Source organism: Thalassophryne amazonica, chromosome 1 (genome assembly GCF_902500255.1).
Source record: "Thalassophryne amazonica chromosome 1, fThaAma1.1, whole genome shotgun sequence".
Taxonomy (NCBI): domain Eukaryota; kingdom Metazoa; phylum Chordata; class Actinopteri; order Batrachoidiformes; family Batrachoididae; genus Thalassophryne; species Thalassophryne amazonica.
The window spans coordinates 36,124,090-36,146,462 of NC_047103.1; the positions used below are offsets into that span (position 1 = coordinate 36,124,090).

The 22,373-nt window shown below is 40.3% G+C and overlaps 1 protein-coding gene across 1 annotated transcript; it reads left to right on the top strand.

Annotated features, from left to right (window-relative positions):
* Positions 1 to 833: 833 nt before the first annotated feature.
* On the top strand, positions 834 to 22,013 carry eif1axb (eukaryotic translation initiation factor 1A X-linked b). The gene is made up of 7 exons (XM_034167879.1): positions 834 to 993; positions 15,410 to 15,495; positions 16,983 to 17,086; positions 17,264 to 17,314; positions 18,021 to 18,102; positions 19,258 to 19,349; positions 21,336 to 22,013. The coding sequence occupies exons 1-7, from the start codon at positions 980 to 982 to the stop codon at positions 21,339 to 21,341; spliced, it is 435 nt and encodes a 144-aa protein (XP_034023770.1). The 5' UTR covers positions 834 to 979; the 3' UTR covers positions 21,342 to 22,013.
* The last annotated feature ends 360 nt before the right edge of the window (positions 22,014 to 22,373 follow it).

Genomic DNA, 22,373 nt, shown 5'->3' on the forward strand with positions numbered 1-22,373 from the left:
CCGCGGCCGTTCCATTCTGTTGTGAATAAATTTAGACAGCCAGCGAAACAGCGCAACCCATCATTTTGCCAGTGCCGCGTACGGCGAAATATCGTCCAGTTCAACTTTGCAAAGGGCGCTGCCATGTTGAAATAAACTCTAAAATTCTACAATGATGTCATTTGAACTAGCCAATCAGCGAGGAGATCCGGTCAAATATCGCTATGGTGCATGTTTGCCGTATCCGGCAAAATATCAATTGTCAAAAAAATTTAGATTGAAGAACAGCTATTTGTAACTTTTTCATCCAGCTGGTGGCAGAAACATCACAAGCAAAACAAAGTTGGATTCAAGGATTCAAAAGAATTTTATTGTCATATGCACATACTGTAGGAACATGTTCCCTGCACAATGAAATGTGTTTACTGCCTTTTACCCATCCTAATTGCCAGTTAGGAGCAGAGGTCGCCTTTTTGGTGCCCGGGGACCAGCTCCAGATGTACATCCCTGCCTTAAATTACTTTTGGGATTTATTTTGTGCATCAAAGTTTACAACAAACTACCCAGTCCTTCCTCAATATGTGCTCTCTCAGTTTGATGAGTTAGAAGACCACCGTGTTTCTTTGAGGTATTGCCTGACCTTTATGGACCTGGACTAGTCCTAAAGAGGTAATTGGTTAAATAAAGTGCAAAATTTTAAAATGAATATAATTAGGTATATTAGGGATTCTTAATATTCAAACTAACTCCATACTTGTGCTCTTGACGCAAACTCGTCGGAAACCACCTGATTTCCATCGTCATGAAACGTGCTTCAAAACATCCGACCGCCGCATTTTCTGCTTCGAAACAAAAATCGACACAGTGTTGAACTGTTGCTTCAACTGTGTCATCACTCGTATCCCTACGTTTATCGCTGTGCAGCCTTTTTGTCGACTACTGTACAAATTATTGTTAGACTCTTGTACTGCTGGGTTAACGTGACACGACTTGAAAGAATATGCCTAAGAATAAGGTAAGAGTGGTAACCATTACTGAATATGTTGGTGGTAATTTATCTTTGAGCCCGCCGTTACGACATGCCGTGAAAACGTGACAACCACCCGCTAACGCTAAGTTAGCACTACCAAAGAGTAACTTAGCCGTCGTTCTCTGGCTTTCGTGTAACAAAGCCATGTAGTGTCTTATTTGACCGTTTGATGCTAAACTGAGGTTGTTCCGTATTTGCTTTCTCGGTAATCATCTGTATTAATTCAGGGCTAGCTTACTAGCTAAGTTTAGCTAGTGCCTGGTAAAGCCCCGTCGCAGTTTGGCCCGTGAAGTCTGATTTCTTCATGTTTTTTTTGTGGGGCCATGATAGTCCGGAGAGCGTTGGCAATAACACATCGCTTAGTTAGAAAGGAATAGCCTTTTTAAAATTAGGTATTTTTAAGGGTCATGAAAATGTTCTTTGGGCGTCCCAACCAAAAGCCCCAAAACCCAATTTTGTTTGGGTTTACAAGTTTTATAAATCAGTGAAATGTGACACATCCTCCCATGTGAAAAGTTAAACCGGAGAATCTTTGTGTTTTTGATTAATTAACAAACTAATTGGATGTTGCAATGGTGGCATTCATTTTTGGCAGTGGCTATCCCTTCTTCTTCTGCTTGTTCTCTTGGCTAGCTGCTCCCGTTAGGGGTCGCTACGGCAGATCAATCGTTCCATCTCACCCTGTACTCTGTATCTTATTCTGACACACCAACAACCTGCATGTCCTCCCTCACCACATCCATAAACCTCCTCTTTGGCCTCCCTCTTCTCCTCCTGCCTGGTGGCGTCATCTTCAGCATCCTTCTCCCTATATACCCTGCGTCCCTCCTCTGCACATGTCCAGACCATCTCAATCTCACCTCTCTGACTTTGTCTCCAAACCATCCCACCTGACTGTCCCTGTGATATGTTCATTCCTGATCATGTCCATTGTCATCACCTCCCAAAAAGAATCACAACATCTTCAGCTCTGCAACTTGTTCTTTTGTTTGTGCCACCATCTCTAAGCTGTACAACATAGCTGGTCTCACTACTGCCTTGTTAATTTTCCCCTTCACTCTTGGAGATATTCTTTGGTCACAAATCACTCCTGCCACCTTTCTCCACCCACTCCCTTCTTCACCTCTCTACCACAATCGCAATACAGACAAGCAGAAGAAGGATGAAACAGTGTTTTGTGAATCTTTGGATGACTTGTTTGACATGGCACATCAGGATGCTCTAACAATGATAAAGATTGAAGATGACAGACAGTTCCTACTTGCTCAGCGAGAGAGGTAGAAGGGGATGCATAGCAGGCATAGATAAAATACAAACTGCCAAAGAACAAAGAGCAAAAAAAAAGAAAGCTGCAGAAGCAAAATACAAAGAGAAACTGGAGGAGCCTAGACCATCTAATGTCTCACTACCTGACACTGTCTCCAGCCAGATTGAAGAGAACACAGAAAGTTCTGATGAAGAATTTGTTATGCCAGTGCCATGTGAACCTAAAAGACATAAACCCATTAAAATTAAAGCTGTTGTTAACACCAGGACTTGCAGCAGCATTAGATAGGACAGAAGTGCCACCTATATTCTGACTGAAACGGCAGCAAGTCTTGGTCATGATGCAAGCAACTTAAGTATCATTATCATGTAAAGGATATTCTCTTATGTTGTTACACAGCTGTATCAATGGTTCTTGTGCTGATTCATACATTTATTTTTGAATATTAAGTACTGCAAGGCATAAAGAATATTGTTTTGAGCTAGATCAAAATATTTGTGGAAATATAAAGCATAGACTTATTAAAATTTATCAATAATGAAACAGTATTTGATCAATAAAATGAAAATACAATGATTGATTGTTACAAAATGTTAGCTACCCCATGTATGTATGTAGGTATTGTAGGAGCATGATACATGTACGAGAAGAACTGCATCTCACAATTCATGTTTTAGTGTTTACTATTTTTATGGGATATGAAAAGAATTGATTTTCCAATGTATTGCCATAATTTCTGTCCTGACATATCAATATTAAACTGACAGAAATAATTTGGAAATATTTGGAAATTACCATACTATATATGACAAAGTTATTGCAAGCAAAATCTTTAAGGGCTTGTGCTACCAGTAAATATTAATTAGATTTTATGAAATTGTACATGTTTTATGTTAGGTACAACAAATTTAGAGGGTGAGACTTGAAGTTTTTGAAAAAAAAAAAATTGACGATTTTTATGGACACCCTAGTGTGGTTTCCAGTTACGCTGAGTACCGTCCTGTTGCTCTGACTTGCGCTGAAACCACTTAATTCTGCATCGAGCAGAGGACGCAACACAAAAATTAAACATGTTTAATTTTTGGCGTCCGATTTGCTTCGTCCTTTGCGCCTCTTGCGCTGTTGTGGCACCGAGCTGCATCGTCTCGGCACTAGGTTGCTTCCACGTGGCGTCGTCATGACGACACACAATGCAACTGGGAGCAGCCCCGATGTGAAAGGGCTTTAGTTTAGTACAGTTGACCCCAATATTGAAACTCGTCTGCTTTTAGTGCAGCAGATAAGAGAATATTTAGAGGGAATCCTGCAAATGGTGATAAAGCATTTCATTTTGTACAGGGGTCAAAGTTAAAGTTGCTCCAGTTTTGGCAAAAAGTGATGCAAATTACTAGTTAACACGGTTTTAAAAAAGCAATAGTTTTGGACCATGTATCACCTTATCACATTACGGGTAACATATGTCACGTGTCATAGAATCCAATAGACGTAGACCTTGTTTGACCTTTACTTTGGAGACCAAGCATTCAACACTATTCCATTTATTAATCCTATTAGCTCAACCATTTCTAATTCAAATCTAAATATTTGTTCTATGTCACATATGAAGAAGGTATGAGCATTTGAAGGTCAAAAGTTCTTGGTAATTTCCGTCTGTGTGCTTAAGCTGGGCTTTACAGCCGATTTTTCAACTTGTGCGAGAATTTTTGGATCACGCCGAGTTTCACTTAACAGTGTGTCCTGCATCGGTAGTATACAGGGAGTAACGAGCTGCGTTTAACCTCTCACGACCACCTCTCGATCGGCAGTCGTATGGTTGGATGAAAATCAAACCTGTTTGATATTCTGGTGGCCGTCGTGAGGGTTCACGCTGTTGAAGCAGTGCTACAAGCGTCTCTCGCACTGTACATGTGCAAATGCTGGAGAGAGCATAAACAGTGATCATCTCTTTGGGAGAGCAGGTTGTTTTTCCTTGTTTTAAAACTTTATATTTCTTATTTTACAACAACTCTCGATTGGGAGACATCAAAGTTAAAAACAAACAACAAAAAATACCAGACTTTAATGAGTTGAAGAATAATGGGTAAAACTGTTACTTTTTGCTTCTGGAAACACGAGTCCGACGTGTGTTTTTTGAACGTACAATGTGAGTAGTCAGATTGCATCAGAGCATTGGGCCGTACAGTGTGAGAACATTAATCGTGAGCTCTGAACTTTTACATCCCGCGGTTTCGTCGCACAATTTGAGCTGGAGCCAAGTACAACGATTGAAAATATCGTACAGTGTCTGCCCAGCTTAAGGGAAAATCACCAGAAAGCTGTGAATGATGGTACTCTGTCAAACCTGATTATTATCTCATTTACATGTGTGATTTGGAATGATCTACCATATAAATAGTTTTCTGACGGTAGTTTCCAAGCTTAAAAAACGGCTATTTCGTCACATCTGCCGTCTTGTCGGCTTGACACCAGTTTTGGGGATCATAAACATTTGCAGGTGAAGGCTTCGAACACCACCAAACTTCACAGAAAGGTACATAATCACATGAATAAATGTTCTATATTATTTGAAAACCAGTCTTACTCACCTTTTTACGTGTGTTTTCGACGCAGTTTTCAGTTCAATTTTTCACAGAATTTCCTAACTTCTAACTCCTCACAGGAATACCGTTTGAAAATGAGGTTGGAGGGTGGGATTTCATCTACGTCATCAAATAGGGACATTCCCGATTGTCAAAAAATAAATGCATTCCTCGAAGCGCAGACTCGGCACTACTGCCTGGAAAGTCTCATAAGCCAGGTGCAGCTGATACAGCCACAGCAGCGAACGCCATATTTAGATCTACGCACGTACCTCCATGTATTCAGTCTTGCTCCTACTGACTTTTATTCCCCTGTAGGGCTGCAGCTTTCGAATATTTTTGGAATCAAGTATTCTATTGATTATTTTATCGAGTAATTGGATAAAAAGTACTTTTGTATTTTTAAACAATATCAGTAGTGGCAGGGCTCTCCCTAAGCAATGGCACAATGCGCTGTGCCATCATGTAGAGTTTTAAGTTAGTTGTTCCCTCTGTCTCTCTGTTTTTTCTGGGTAATTATTTATTTTTTTCAAGAGTTTGGAGCTTTGCCCAACATAAGCCCAGGCGGTCTGTGAAATCTTCAATCTGCAGACAGGATGTTCTTTCTTTTTTTTTCTTTGATTAAATTACATCTCATCTCACTGCGGTATTGTATCACTTCCGTTCCGGAGCACAGCGGTGTTTGCTGTATCTGTTAGCTGTTTAATCTGCGCAGTTAGATTGATCTAGTTAACTAGATAATGATTTGTTTCACAGTGTAATCTTCACGTGCCTTAACTAAAGCACTCCCTCTGCTGAATCACCTCTAAATTATTTACACATTATTCACTTTGTGTGTTTTTAGGAATCCGCTAGCTTAGCGCAGCTACTAGCTCTTAGCCAATTTAGCATGGCGGCTTCTCCTGTCTCTCCTGCACTTTTCTGCTCTGGGTGTGAAATGTTTAGTTATTCCTCGACCTCCTTTAGCAGTAATGGTACTTGTAATAAGTGTAGCTTATTCGTAGCTTTGGAGGCCAGGCTGGGCGAATTGGAGACTCGGCTCCGCCCCGTGGAAAATTCTACAGCTAGCCAGGCCCCTGTAGTCGGTGCGGACCAAGGTAGCTTAGCCGCCGTTAGTTTCCCTCTGGCAGATCCCGAGCAGCCGGGAAAGCAGGCCGACTGGGTGACTGTGAGGAGGAAGCGTAGCCCTAAACAGAAGCCCTGTGTACACCGCCAACCCGTTCACATTTCTAACCATTTTTCCCCACTCGACAACACGCCCGCCGAGGATCAAACTCTGGTTATTGGCGACTCTGTTTTGAGAAATGTGAAGTTAGCGACACCAGCAACCATAGTCAATTGTCTTCCGGGGGCCAGAGCAGGCGACATTGAAGGAAATTTGAAACTGCTGGCTAAGGCTAAGAGTAAATTTGGTAAGATTGTAATTCACGTCGGCAGTAATGACACCCAGTTACGCCAATCGGAGGTCACTAAAATTAACATTGAATCGGTGTGTAACTTTACAAAAACAATGTCGGACTCTGTACTTTTCTCTGGGCCCCTCCCCAATTGGACCGGGAGTGACATGTTTAGCCGCATGTTCTCCTTGAATTGCTGGCTGTCTGAGTGGTGTCCAAAAAATGAGGTGGGCTTCATAGATAATTGGCAAAGCTTCTGGGGAAAACCTGGTCTTGTTAGGAGAGACGGCATCCATCCCACTTTGGATGGAGCAGCTCTCATTTCTAGAAATCTGGCCAATTTTCTTAAATCCTTCAAACCGTGACTATCCAGGGTTGGGACCAGGAAGCAGAGTTGTAGTCTTACACACCTCTCTGCAGCTTCTCTCCAACTGCCATCCCCTCATTACCCCATCCCCGTAGAGACGGTGCCTGCTCCCAGACCACCAATAACCAGCAAAAATCTATTTAAGCATAAAAATTCAAAAAGAAAAAATAATATAGCACCTTCAACTGCACCACAGACTAAAACAGTTAAATGTGGTCTATTAAACATTTGGTCTCTCTCTTCTAAGTCCCTGTTAGTAAATGATATAATAATGGATCAACATATTGATTTATTCTGCCTTACAGAAACCTGGTTACAGCAGGATGAATATGTTAGTTTAAATGAGTCAACACCCCCGAGTCACACTAACTGCCAGAACGCTCGTAGCACGGGCCGAGGCGGAGGATTAGCAGCAATTTTCCATTCCAGCTTATTAATTAATCAAAAACCCAGACAGAGCTTTAATTTATTTGAAAGCTTCCAAATTGGAAGTCCCAAAAAACAGTTTTATTTGTTATTATCTATCGTCCACCTGGTCGTTACTGTGAGTTTCTCTGTGAATTTTCAGACCTTTTGTCTGACTTAGTGCTTAGCTCAGATAAGATAATTATAGTGGGCTGAGAATGACAGCCTCAACACTGCATTTAATCTATTATTAGACTCAATTGGCTTTGCTCAAAATGTAAATCAGTCCACCTACCACTTTAATCATATCTTAGATCTTGTTCTGACTTATGGTATGGAAATTGAAGACTTAACAGTATTCCCTGAAAACTCCCTTCTGTCTGATCATTTCTTAATAACATTTACATTTACTCTGATGGACTACCCAGCAGTGGGAATAAGTTTCATTACACTAGAAGTCTTCAGAAAGCGCTGTAACTAGGTTTAAGGATATGATTCCTTCTTTATGTTCTCTAATGCCATATACCAACACAGTGCAGAGTAGCTACCTAAACTCTGTAAATGAGATAGAGTATCTCGTCAATAGTTTTACATCCTCATTGAAGACAACTTTGGATGCTGTAGCTCCTCTGAAAAAGAGAGCTTTAATCAGAGGTGCCTGACTCCGTGGTATAACTCACAAACTCGCAGCTTAAAGCAGATAACCCGTAAGTTGGAGAGGAAATGGCGTCTCACTAATTTAGAAGATCTTCACTTAGCCTGGAAAAAGAGTCTGTTGCTCTATAAAAAAAAGCCCTCCGTAAAGCTAGGACATCTTACTACTTATCACTAATTGAAGAAAATAAGAACAACCCCAGGTTTCTTTTCAGCACTGTAGCCAGGCTGACAAAGAGTCAGAGCTCAGTTGAGCCGAGTATTCCTTTAACTTTAACTAGTAATGACGTCATGACTTTCTTTGCTAATAAAATTTTAACTATTAGAGAAAAAATGACTCATAACCATCCCAAAGACGTATCGTTATCTTTGGCTGCTTTCAGTGATGCCGGGTATTTGGTTAGACTCTTTCTCTCCGATTGTTCTGTCTGAGTTATTTTCATTAGTTACTTCCTCCAAACCATCAACATGTCTATTAGACCCCATTCCTACCAGGCTGCTCAAGGAAGCCCTACCATTATTAATGCTTCGATCTTAAATATGATCAATCTATCTTTATTAGTTGGCTATGTACCACAGGCTTTTAAGGTGGCAGTAATTAAACCATTACTTAAAAAGCCATCACTTGACCCAGCTATCTTAGCTAATTATAGGCCAATCTCCAGCCTTCCTTTTCTCTCAAAAATTCTTGAAAGGGTAGTTGTAAAACAGCTAACTGATCATCTGCAGAGGAATGGTCTATTTGAAGAGTTTCAGTCAGGTTTTAGAATTCATCATAGTACAGAAACAGCATTAGTGAAGGTTACAAATGATCTTCTTATGGCCTCAGACTGTGGACTCATCTCTGTGCTTGTCTGTTAGACCTCAGTGCTGCTTTTGATACTGTTGACCATAAAATTTTATTACAGAGATTAGAGCATGCCATAGGTATTAAAGGCACTGTGCTGCGGTGGTTTGAATCATATTTATCTAATAGATTACAATTTGTTCGTGTAAATGGGGAATCTTCTTCACAGACTAAGGTTAATTATGGAGTTCCACAAGGTTTTGTGCTAGGACCAATTTTATTCACTTGATACATGCTTCCCTTAGGCAGTATTATTAGACGGCATTGCTTAAATTTTCATTGTTACGCAGATGATACCCAGCTTTATCTATCCATGAAGCCAGAGGACACACACCAATTAGCTAAACTGCAGGATTGTCTTACAGATATAAAGACATGGATGACCTCTAATTTCCTGCTTTTAAACTCAGATAAAACTGAAGTTATTGTACTTGGCCCCACAAATCTTATAAACATGGTGTCTAACCAGCTCCTTACTCTGGATGGCATTACCCTGATGTCTAGTAATACTGTGAGAAATCTTGGAGTCATTTTTGATCAGGATATGTCATTCAATGCGCATATTAAACAAATATGTAAGACTGCTTTTTTGCATTTACGCAATATCTCTAAAATTAGAAAGGTCTTGTCTCAGAGTGATGCTGAAAAACTAATTCATGCATTTATTTCCTCTAGGCTGGACTATTGTAATTCATTATTATCAGGTTGTCCTAAAGTTCCCTGAAAAGCCTTCAGTTAATTCAAAATGCTGCAGCTAGAGTACTAACAGGGACTAGAAGGAGAGAGCATATCTCACCCATATTGGCCTCTCTTCATTGGCTTCCTGTTAATTCTAGAATAGAATTTAAAATTCTTCTTCTTACTTATAAGGTTTTGAATAATCAGGTCCCATCTTATCTTAGGGACCTCATAGTACCATATCATCCCAATAGAGCGCTTCGCTCTCAGACTGCAGGCTTACTTGTAGTTCCTAGGGTTTGTAAGAGTAGAATGGGAGGCAGAGCCTTCAGCTTTCAGGCTCCTCTCCTGTGGAACCAGCTCCCAATTCAGATCACGGAGACAGACACCCTCTCTCTTTTAAGATTAGGCTTAAAACTTTCCTTTTTGCTAAAGCTTATAGTTAGGGCTGGATCAGGTGACCCTGAACCATCCCTTAGTTATGCTGCTATAGACTTAGACTGCTGGGGGGGTTCCCATGATGCACTGAGTGTTTCTTTCTCTTTTTGCTCTGTATGCACCACTCTGCATTTAATCATTAGTGATTGATCTCTGCTCCCCTCCACAGCATGTCTTTTTCCTGGTTCTCTCCCTCAGCCCCAACCAGTCCCAGCAGAGGACTGCCCCTCCCTGAGCCTGGTTCTGCTGGAGGTTTCTTCCTGTTAAAAGGGAGTTTTTCCTTCCCGCTATCGCCAAGTGCTTGCTCACAGGGGGTCGTTTTGACCGTTGGGGGTTTTTATGTAATTATTGTATGGCCTTGCCTTACAATATAAAGCGCCTTGGGGCAACTGTTTGTTGTGATTTGGCGCTATATATACTCAACAAAAATATAAACGCAACACTTTTGGTTTTGCTCCCATTTTGTATGAGATGAACTCAAAGATCTAAAACTTTTTCCACATACACAATATCACCATTTCCCTCAAATATTGTTCACAAACCAGTCTAAATCTGTGATAGTGAGCACTTCTCCTTTGCTGAGATAATCCATCCCACCTCACAGGTGTGCCATATCAAGATGCTGATTAGACACCATGATTAGTGCACAGGTGTGCCTTAGACTGCCCACAATAAAAGGCCACTCTGAAAGGTGCAGTTTTGTTTTATTGGGGGGGGATACCAGTCAGTATCTGGTGTGACCACCATTTGCCTCATGCAGTGCAACACATCTCCTTCGCATCATCCGTGAAGAGAACACCTCGCCAACGTGCCAAACGGCAGCGAATGTGAGCATTTGCCCACTCAAATCGGTTACGACGACGAACTGAAGTCAGGTTGAGACCCCGATGAGGACGACGAGCATGCAGATGAGCTTCCCTGAGACGGTTTCTGACAGTTTGTGCAGAAATTCTTTGGTTATGCAAACCGATTGTTTCAGCAGCTGTCCGAGTGGCTGGTCTCAGACGATCTTGGAGGTGAACATGCTGGATGTGGAGGTCCTGGGCTGGTGTGGTTACACGTGGTCTGCGGTTGTGAGGCTGGTTGGATGTAGTGCCAAATTCTCTGAAACGCCTTTGGAGACGGCTTATGGTAGAGAAATGAACATTCAATACATGAGCAACAGCTCTGGTTGACATTCCTGCTGTCAGCATGCCAATTGCACACTCCCTCAAATCTTGCGACATCTGTGGCATTGTGCTGTGTGATAAAACTGCATCTTTCAGAGTGGCCTTTTATTGTGGGCAGTCTAAGGCACACTTGTGCACTAATCATGGTGTCTAATCAGCATCTTGATATGGCACACCTGTGAGGTGGGATGGATTATCTCAGCAAAGGAGAAGTGCTCACTATCACAGATTTAGACTGGTTTGTGAACAATATTTGAGAGAAATGGTGATATTGTATATGTGGAAAAAGTTTTAGATCTTTGAGTTCATCTCATACAAAATGGGAGCAAAACCAAAAGTGTTGCGTTTATATTTTTGTTGAGTGTAAATAAAATTGATTTGATTTGATACTTCTCTGCCACTCCAGTCTTCCTCATACAATACGACAACTCTTGGCATCCTGTCATGAGCTTTCTCTAATTCCACTAATGCACAGTCAGTATTCCATCAGTATTCTCGGAGCAAACATTGCATCGTAGTGTTCTTTCTCGGCTTGAAACCATATTACTGATCACAGGTCTTCACCTGTTTATAAGCCTAGTTTCTACTACTCTTTCCCATAACGTCTTTCTGTGGCTCATCAACTTCATGCTTCTGTAGTTACTGCAGTTCTGCACGTCACCCTTGTTCTTAAAAATAGGAACCAGCACACCTCTGCTCCACTCCTCAGGCATCCTCTCACTTTCCAAGCTTTTATTAAACAATCTGGTTAGTAACTCCACTGCCATCTCTCCTAGACATTTCCATGCCTAGACTGGAATGTCATCTGGACACTCTTCATCCTCTTCATAGCAGCCCTCACTTCATCCTTACTAATCTCTTGTACTTCCTGATTTACTCTCTCCACATCATTCAGCCTTATCTCTCTCATTTTCTTCCTTCATCAGCTCCTCAAAAAATTCCCTCCACCTTCTCAACACACTCTCCTCGCTTGTCAGCACATTTCCATCAGCATTTTTTATCACCCTAACCTGCTGCACATCCTTTCCAGCTTTGTCCTTTTGTCTGGCCAATCGGTGCAAGTCGGTTTTGCCTTCCTTGCTGTTCAACTACTTGTACAGCTCGCTATATGCCTTCCTTAGCTTTTGCCACTTCTCTTTTCGCCTTACACTGCATCTCCTTGTACTCTGTCTGCTTTCTCCATCTCTCCGACTAGCCCAATTCTTTTTTGCCAACATCTTTCTCCTTATGCTTTCCTTGAGATTTTCTTTGCACCACCAAGTATCCTTCTCTTCCTTCCACTGTCCTGATGTCACACCTAGTACTGTCCTAGCTGTCTCCCTCATCACATCTGCAGTATTTTTCCAGTTGTTCAAAATTGCGCCCCCTCCATCCAGTGCCTCTCTCACCTGCTCACTGAACAGTCTTCCTCCTTCAGCATCCACCATCTGATCCTTTGTTGAGATCTCACTCTGTTCTTCTTCACTTCTAAAGTCATCCTACAAACAACCATCCTATGCTGTCTAGCTACACTCTTTCCTGCCACCACCTTGCTGTCTAGGCTTGCATCTCAGATGTACCTTCTGGCAAATTGTAGCTGAACTTTCTGGTCTTCTTTTTAAGAAAAATCTTCTTCTGTATCACTTCATCATGAAGCTGTAACTGGTGATACAAAATGCAAAACATGCACTATGCAGAATTTCTTTGATCACAGCCAGAGAAGCCTATAACTTCTTATGGGTTGCCTGGCTGTCTTGGTGACTTTTCTCACTCTTCTCCTTGCACAGTCAGTGCAGTGAAGAAAAAATGTCAGAAATTAGTCCAGCTTTTCATTTTAACTTCCTCCTAACAGCTTTTCATGCCTACACACACACACCTGGAGGTAGGTGTGGTGTGTGTGTGTGTGTGTGTGTGTGTGTGTGTGTGTGTGTGTGTGTGTGTGTGTGTGTGTGTGTGTGTGTGTGTGTGTGTGTGTGTTCGAAGAATTAGCACCATCAGTTAGCTCCTTCAAATCGTCGTCTGTCAGCTAAACAAACTCTGCATGTTTAGCTAAATGCTGCTCCCACTAGGGGCGGAGTTCGGGGCAGGGTTCGCAGCGTACAATGGTACCAAATGTATAGAACCACATTGCACTCTAAACACAACACAACACAAATGGGACAAATAATCTATGTCATGTGACATACAGAGCACCAGTCAAATGACAAGGATCCACTCAGCCATTATATAAAATGGATTATTTCCAGGTGTCATACCAAAGTGTTCCATTACTTATGCAGCCCATCATTTTGGCTTTTATATTTTTAATTAAGTTATATCAAGCTGTAGAGATTTGCTTTCAGTTTGAGTTTAAAGAAGATTATTTTTTGAAATGTTATTTTTTTGTATTTGAAACAAATTCAAATGTGTGAAATTAAATACCAAGTGTTCCAATACTTTTGTATGTCACCCTGTGTTTCTCCCTTTTCTGAAAGTTGGTATTCACCACAGCCTTTTCCATCCAGGGTTCTCCCCAGAAATTTTTAATATTCAGTGCTGTTGGCAATTATTATCTGAGGTGACGTGTTTTTGGCATGTTACAACACCCAAATCATGAGCTCATAACATTTATTTGAACTAGCACTAGTTACATGTACATTTTTTATCATAGATTTGATTGAAGAATGCTCAGGCAGTAACATCACACACAGTGATATTACTTAAATACATTTAATGAAATACAGTACATATTGAATTGACTGTCAGCTATCAGTTATATTGGTACCGGTTCATCCAGGAGTCTGCAATATCTCATTTAGGACATTTTTTGGCGATTAGGGATGTCCTCATGTATTGTAATAAATATTCCAGAGAAAGGCAAGAGCTTCTCTCAGAATTTAGAAGAATAGACCTGAAGAAGTTTCTGTAGGAAATATTTTAGACATAAGCTCAAGTGGGAGCATGGTCCAAGCAGAGGGTCACCCTTTTGAGTCTGGTTTGCTTGAGGTTTCTTCCAGAGAGGGAGTTTTTCCTTACAACTGTCATCTGTGTGCTTGCTCTGGGGGTTGGTAAGGTTAGACCTTACTTGTGCGAAGCGCTTTGAGGCAACTTTGTTGTGATTTGGCACTATATAAATTAAATTGAATTTTGGAGGGGGAAGTGTTGGCTTTTTAAAAACTTGAAAGACACTGGACTCAAGAGGATTTAGATCTGCTATAATGAACTAATGCAGAAGGTGGCAGCAATGCAACAATAATCATGGCTGCTGTTCAATGCCATAGAAGAGAGGGTCGCTTGATTTATTTCACAGAGGCGCATTTTGAGATCGGAGCCCATTTACAAAATGCCACATAAAACCAGCAAAAACAAAAGAATTTAATTTACTCATATTTATTGGGAGTTTGGGTAAATCATTGGACTCGGACCCATTGATTGTGCAGCTAATCTCATTTCCTCAGCGGCACGTGGGTGAGATAAAAACAAACATGGCGGGCTCGCTGAAGTTTGATGTCATGGAGATGTGAAGAAATATGACTTTGCTACTGGAAAAAAATGGTAAAATGAACAGAAGTTTGTAGGGGATCAACCGGGCCATTATTTTATAAATCGTAGTGGTCTGACAGTGGGCCAAATCGCCACCTGGCCAGCTGGCAAATGGCAATGTCGAGCCCTGTCAATACAAAAAACAATTTGAGATGACACCAGAGTATAACGGTACTGTGATGAGACTGTAACGGCGCAGCGCTGTTATTCTGCTGTTACCCTGCTGTTACCCTGCCATCCTTTCTGCAAAATAACTACCATCTGCCCTTCTGCTTGGGCACACTGTCCACCACCTCATCTAACTCACTCCAGATATGTTCTTTCTCCTTTGTCTCACAACCTACCTGTGGGGCATATGCACTGATGATATTCATCATCACCCCTTCAGTTTCCAAATTCATACTCATCACCCTGTTGGATACTCGCTTAACCCCCAACACACTCTTAACATACTCTTCCTTTTAAAATTACCCTAATATCATTTCTCTTCCTGTCTACACCATGATACAACAACTTGAACCCACTGCTTATGCTCTTGCTCTTATTTCCCTTCCAACTGGTCTGTTGCACACACACAATGTCTACCTTTCATGTCAGTCAGCTCTCTCCCTTTAGTCATACTGCCAACATTCAAAGTCCCAACTCTTACTTTCACCCCTCTAGTTTTCTAGTCTTCTGTTCTTAGGTAGTGTTGGTCTTATTGGTCAATATAGGTTACATGCTCATGAGGCTACATACTTGTACATGTATTTGCTGTTGATATGTAAATTTCTAAACTATGTTAACCATGAATCCTAACCATAACAAGGCTGCACTACATACAAATAGAATTTGGAATTATTAATACAGCTACGTACGAACAGCCATTTCCTTCATTTTTGTTGGCTTTGATGATCACGTGATTCAGCCTTTTAATACGTTAATGTCATTAACACAAATAGTTGACAAAATAGTCTGTGATACACCTGGATCCAGACATCAAGCAACAACCTTTTAAACTTTGTTAGCCAGAACTGATGCCTAGCTAATTCACTTTTTAACTCGAGATACACCCATAGATTATATCTCACAAATGGCAATCTGAATTTATGTGTTAATAGGTAAAGGAGGTAAGAATCGGCGACGTGGAAAGAATGAAAATGAGTCTGAGAAGAGAGAGTTGGTGTTCAAAGAGGATGGCCAGGGTGAGTGCTGTTTGTTACACTTCTTTAGAGAGCCATAAGTGTCATATGATTCATTCCAACAATTTCTCATTGTTTGTTGTAGGTGTTTGTTATAAATGGACTTCATTGTTATAGCACTTTTTTTTCATCTGATGCAGATGCTCAAAATGCTTTACAATGAGGTCTCACGTTTGCACACCAGTGTCAGTTTGCAACGATGGTCCAGAAGGTAACTGGTTCAAATCCCACTTGGACCACTGAATCACTCACCGTCAACTGCGTACTCCAGTTAATGGTCATGGGGGGCCAAGAGCCTATCCCAGCAGTCATAGGACGTGAGGCAGTGTACAACCTGGACAGGACGCCAGTCTGTCACAGGGCCACATATAGACAAACACATTCACACCTGCATACATGTCCTTGGATGTGGGAGAAAGCCGGAGCACCCGGAGGGAACCCACACAAACACGGGGAGAACATGCAAACTGACACAAATTGATACACACAGAACATGCAAAAAAAGACACAGAAAGGCCACAGGTGGGAATCAATCCCATGACCTTCTTGCTGTGAGGCAACAGTGCTAACCACTAATCCACCATGCTGCCCCCACTTGGACCAAGGAATATAAATGTAACTCTTTGTAATACTCTGAGTAGTTGCCAGTGCTGTTCCTGGTATGTTGTAAAAGTAAATAATTGATGAAACTGTATTCTTTGTGGGTTGGCAGGCTCTGAAAGTGCTATATTTTATGAAAACATTCATTTGAACTTGTTTAAAATTCAGCTATGTGCTAGTTTTGATACTTGGATTGTAGCTGGCTCTAAAACGGTCTTGTTGTTCTAGCTACAAACAAATCATTTGTTTTGAAATCTTTTTTTATTGGGCAGCATCAGGCTGTTGGCCAGTTAGTGGTTTGAAATAATGTCTTACTAGTTCAAATAAACGGTCAAAATTTTTATTAACATTTCACTTAAATGGGTAGGAGAATTAGCATCATACCTTCTGTCAACTCTGAGCTATGAACATAACACATGCAGCCAGTGATAATGTTAGCTGATCATACTTTCTCGCATGACCAGCCACAATCACCTGTTTTTTTTTTTTTTTTTTTTTTTTTCTCCGAATTCAGAAGTAGCAAATTTCCAGATTTCTATATCTTACCTGAAACCAAACTTTCCTCCAAGTACTTTGATTGATGAAGCAATTATTTGCTTTTATAGGCATGTAAATAGGGATGTCTTGATCTGATCGGAGCCTATCTGATTGAGACATCTGGACATGTAGAATTAAGTTTTATCAGCGTAACTGTGAAAACATTCAGCAGGCTATTTAAAAGACTTTGCTTTTGTCTTAATCTAAGATGACAGTTTTGTGAAAGACCACAAATATCTTCAAATTAACTTGAACTGAGTGTCGCTTGGACTGGTACATGTGAATGTCCTGCTGTTGCAGTGATAACTGTCGTCAGGTTGAATTAATCATCCCCTGTCTTGTTTGCTTTCCAGAATATGCACAGGTGATTAAAATGCTTGGAAATGGGCGTCTGGAGGCCATGTGCTTCGATGGAACCAAGCGGCTTTGTCACATCAGAGGAAAACTCCGGAAAAAGGCAGGAAAAACTTCTGTTCTCTCACACCTTTGCGCTTTTTTAACAAACAGGTTACCTCCTGCTGTAGTGCTGAATAAGCCTGTTTGAAGGGGGTCAGTCGGCCACCATTAATGTGGTGCCATGAACTCAATGAACCTCACCTTTGTGTTGACATCTCCCTCCCTCTTCCCCCTCCAGGTTTGGATTAACACATCAGACATCATCCTGGTTGGGCTGAGAGATTACCAGGTGTGTTTGTCCCTCACATCAGACCAACTGTCAGTGTTGCAACACCAGTGCACCAGTGGGATGTGTACTTATATAACGTGGTTACATAAGTACACATCACAACCACCAGTTCACACTAAAATATCAGAAATTTGTTACGCTGTTCAGCTGTCATTTTGGGGAAATTATTCATTGAATAGGTCAGGGCAGCTCTAAATGTCAGCTTTTTTTATTTCAAATTTGTCATTTTGTTTAATTGTGGACCATGAAACATGTCGCTTTATACATAATGAGGATTTGTTCCGTTTTGTTTTCTGTTGCTGTTTTTGCTAGGAATTGCCGCACACACTTTACCCTTTAGTACTGATTGATAGTGTGGTGTCTTTATTTATTTATTTATTTATTTGACACTATGGAGAACCCCCCCCCCCCCCCCCCAAAAAAAAGAAAAAAAAACAAAACAACAACCAAGTGGTCATCAGCAAAAGGATTTAAGATGACAGTATTTTATAAAAAATAATCAGGAGTGCCCGTCTTAACAGTTTTTTACATTTTCTCTTGAGGCTATAATTTTTGCTTCTTCATACTTAGAAATTGTCCAAATTAAGTTGCGGGTAAAATAATTGAGGAAGCTGGAAAGTTCAGTTTTTGCTTCAGTAGGTCTGGTTTGATTTGAAGATATCTGCAAAGTTTCAAATTCTGTTTTGTGGAACAATCTTTGTTTCAGGATAACAAAGCTGATGTCATTCTCAAGTATAACGCAGATGAGGCTCGCAGCTTGAAGGCCTACGGCGAGCTGCCAGAGCACGGTGAGTAACAGTTCACACAACCAGAGCAAGTGTTTTTTTATTATTATTGTCATTGTTAAATCTAAAATAAGGTAGAATGACTGGACAGGAGTGTTTTTATGGGGGGGTGGGTAGCTCAGAGCAAACTTGAGTGTAACTCTATAGCTCACTGTCTTACCAGTCTGCTGCTGTTATTTAATGTTAAAGGACATGTCTGTACCGTAGATTTGTTCTTTCAGTCTTATCAATAGACTGCACATGTGCACTGAGTACTCTATAAGTCGCTCATGTAGAACACCGTGGGGAGCAGAGCCTTTTAATGCAGGATGCATTCTCTGTGTAACTACATAGACATGACTAAATCTATGGATAATGCTGCAACAAATGCTTCTGACTTGCCCAAAGAAAGGTGGGCAAAGTCCTTTAAACGTGTCCCAGATGTGACAATCAGACAATATTTAGTAGAGAACATTGGCGCCATCAGCTGTAATCCTGTACGTACTGTGCATGCATTTTTGTCAGAACTTTATTCTTTAAAGTCAGTCAGTGTTACAACAGTAAAAACAGCTTGTGTGAAACTTCATGATTCAAATGTGCTTTGCACAAGTGATAGCTGTGTTTGGAAGGAAAGTTGGGAAAACGGCGGCCTTTTCCATCAGGTAGCCTTGGCAGGCAGATTGCAGAATGGCATATAAAAGCCCAACGTTCCATTTGTTCCTCAAAAATATTACAATGTACTGCTGCAGTCGTCATGAAAAGAAAACACCAACTCCATTTTTCAAGTGTTGAGAAATGGTAAAACATGCAATGAAAGCACCAGAATGTCTGGTGTTCTTTACTTTTGTTTTCAGGTGTATTGCCACGTCTGTAAACCAGCCTGTTAGGAGGCAAGTCAGATTGAGCTCTTTCATCTTGTGGTAGCACTTTGGGGGGGGGGGGGGGCATGGGCGACCGTAGTAGAACGGCGCACGGGGAAAAAGCTGCTAGAGCCGTTCTTCCTACATGTTTTGGATAAATAGGCACTTAATGCTCCCCGTGCTGACAGTGGAGGTGGGAGCTCACACTGTCACGTGGAATTTATGCACTATTGAACATGCTCATTGAGAATATAACAACTGGCTATTTAAAGTACTATAATACTGGAGTCAGTGACATTATGACACTTTCTTCACACAGCCAAAATCAATGAGACAGACACATTTGGTCCTGGAGATGACGACGACATCCAGTTTGACGACATTGGAGATGATGACGAGGACATTGATGATGTAAGCTATTTATTCATTTAGTAACATTTTTATATATAGCATTTGTCACAGATAAAAATCACAGTGTGCTTCACAAGAAACAGTACAAATGAAATCATATCAAACTACATAAAATGATAAAAAATAGAAAACAAATTTAGTTAATAGCTAATCTGTGTAAAAGTTCTTAAGATTGTTCTGTGCCATATAGAAATTTAAGGTCATTGTGATGTTTTCATAATGTGTTTGTGGCAGCTGGCTATGTTGTTGTCATACACAAAGTGAAATTTAATCTGTTATTGTGGAACTTTGCTGTCAAAATCATTGCAGTTAAAAGTATTTTGCTCTCTTTCTGATTACATCATAAAAACAGTTTAATTGCTGACAAACCAGCGCACAAGTTCATAAGTTGTTTTTGTTGCCATTTATTGTCCAATGTTACGGTCTTCTGTGCATCTACTGGCAAAATAGTGTGAGCAAAGTTCACTACATTTGTTAAGGGGGAAAAATTGTCTACTAACACTACACAGTTGGCCTCAAAAACAAGTAATCAACAATGAAAGGTTACAGGCAGAAACAGTGTTTTCAGATATTAGTATGCTAAACATTTTAATCATTTTGCCAACCAGTATGACAGTGCAGTGAACTTAAAGTACATATCTCACTCCATTTGGCACTGTCTTAAAAAATTCTATACCATATTAGAAATAATTTCTTCCAAGTCTGACTTGTGTGAGCCTTGATAAGTACAACAAGCCAGGGTGTGTCAGGAAAATACAAGACAGATTCACAGCCATTTTCTCAGACTTATGCCAGTATGCACAGTCAATCCAAGTTGCTTTTTCAATACAAATGTAATATGGCTTCAATTAATTCTTGTATTTTGCTGATCAACATAGTTCCATCCGTGCCTCCTTTGTAACCTACGGTGTATTCAGGAAAAACAAAAAAACATAAAATTTGTCTATATATATTGAATAAGTACATAGTAGTAATAAATGCATACCCTGAGAAATGCATCATGCTGAGTTTTCTCCTCCTGTGTGCACACACAGAGCCATGTTGAATATCGTTCTGGCTCTGGTTCCATACGGTTCCATATTTAAACAAAATAATTGATCCAGTAAGCAGGTAATGCCGCTTAAGGGCTGGTTCAGTGTTCATGTAGCGGCTCTCTCGTTAAGACTACAATAACCATCACCCCTCATCACTTTTTCTGAGTCTTCATGGTCACATTTATAAACACATTGATAAAATTCTTGTTTCTCAGTGAGTCACTGATTCCTGGTGAGGCGTGGGATAGACACTTCATTTCTATAACAGTGGTTTAAAAAATAAAAAAAATCCAGTTTCACGCTTTTGGGAGAGACACCATGTTTTGTTAGAGTTCTGGTTGCCACACGAATTGAAGGAATAGCATCCGTGTTTAGGCCCAAGTAGTTTTTTAAAGCCCATTTTTCATACCGCCAACTGTAATTTCTCCACTCTTTCCAGGAGGCATGTGCAAACCAATTCAACCTCAAAAATATTTTGAGGAAAACTGTGCAGCTAGTAAACATCAGGACTGGTGTTGCTGGACCTTTTATAAAAACATACTGTTCACCATGTTGACGTACTCACCATCAAAGTTCACAAAAAACAGATTTCAAACTGATAAAATTCTAGGTTTACCATTTGTTTCAATGAAAAAAATGCAAAATGGCTCTGTAGGGATGTACCCAAAGTGACGTCACTGAAATCAACATTTCTGAGAGTTTGTCAGCTGATCAAATCAAGCTAAATTCCTTGTGCTTTAACATTTCAGGGCGTATGGCACCAAACATAAGCCATACATAATTATTTTCATAATTCTTTATTTTAAACGGTCGGCTCATTTTGACATTTCATTTACCAGATATATGCACTTTAAATCTCCATTGACAAGCAGTGATGGTATCATTTCACAGAAAGTGCAAAAGTGGCCTATCATGCTGAAATGACTGTTTTGTCTTGTGTTTTTTATTCCAGATCTAAACTCCTGCAAAGGAAGGATAAAGTTGGGATTTTATGATCCAGTTGTGACATTTCTAACCGGCACAACGCACCAATGATTATTTTTATTAAAAGCAGCCTATGCCAATCCACTACCAGTTTATTAACATTATGTTTAATTTTTTTTCCTTTTCTCTTAAGAGTAGACATCCTTGGACAGTTTGTGTGTCGCAGAATGGAAAAAAATGACACCAGTATTTTTACATTTTGTTGTTAACACCAATATGAGAAACATCATCTTATCTCGTATCTCGTGGAGCAGCCAGAATGCCATGAAGCAGACTGATGAGAAGACCAGTGATGCAGTTTGCTTATTCTACCTTTATGCAGTTGGATTGGCATATCATAGTAGGCTGATATCCAGTGACAAGTTTAGAGTGATTGTCTGGAGCATTGTTTTTTTGTTTTGTTTTTTTACTTTGGGAAAAAAAAAAATCAACAAACGGACACTCGATATTTGTCATTGTGCAAGAAACACCTTTTATATCAAAGCTTAAGTTACTCCTGTCACTTCAGTTACAATGACAACAAACTCTCAGCAGATGTATACTAAATGCATCCTCTTTTTAAAATATATTTATATTGATTTCACACTATGTGGAATTCAGTAGGAAGTACAGAATCTCTGGATTCACCAATAAAAAGATAAATCATTTTGTGTGTCTTTGTGTGGTAATCTTGTGAAGCGGGGTAATAAATATTAACACTGATAATGCCTCTGTTGTAGTTTCTTAGTGTTGAATGGCACTGACTACATATTATAGTTCATGAACTATTTATGTTTAACTGATCCATGGCTGAATGAAGGCAATCCTTCTGTCCTGAAATTAAAATAATCTATCTTGTTTTTTTTTGTACGTACTGAGCTTGTCTTCACTCTTCACCCTGTGGCTTCACCACACGGTGAAACACAGGACGATCATCTCTAGTTCTCAAATCTTACTATGGCAGCACCACACATTCAGAAGAGATGCACTGTACACACCAGTAACAACATTCTGTGATCTGCCACAA

Excerpts from the sequence above, each read along its gene's own strand:
- eif1axb (XM_034167879.1), top strand. Across the intron at positions 15,496-16,982 it reads GTTCAAAGAGGATGGCCAGG|AATATGCACAGGTGATTAAA; the intron begins GTGAGTGCTGTT and ends TTTGCTTTCCAG. Across the intron at positions 17,087-17,263 it reads GAGGAAAACTCCGGAAAAAG|GTTTGGATTAACACATCAGA; the intron begins GCAGGAAAAACT and ends TTCCCCCTCCAG.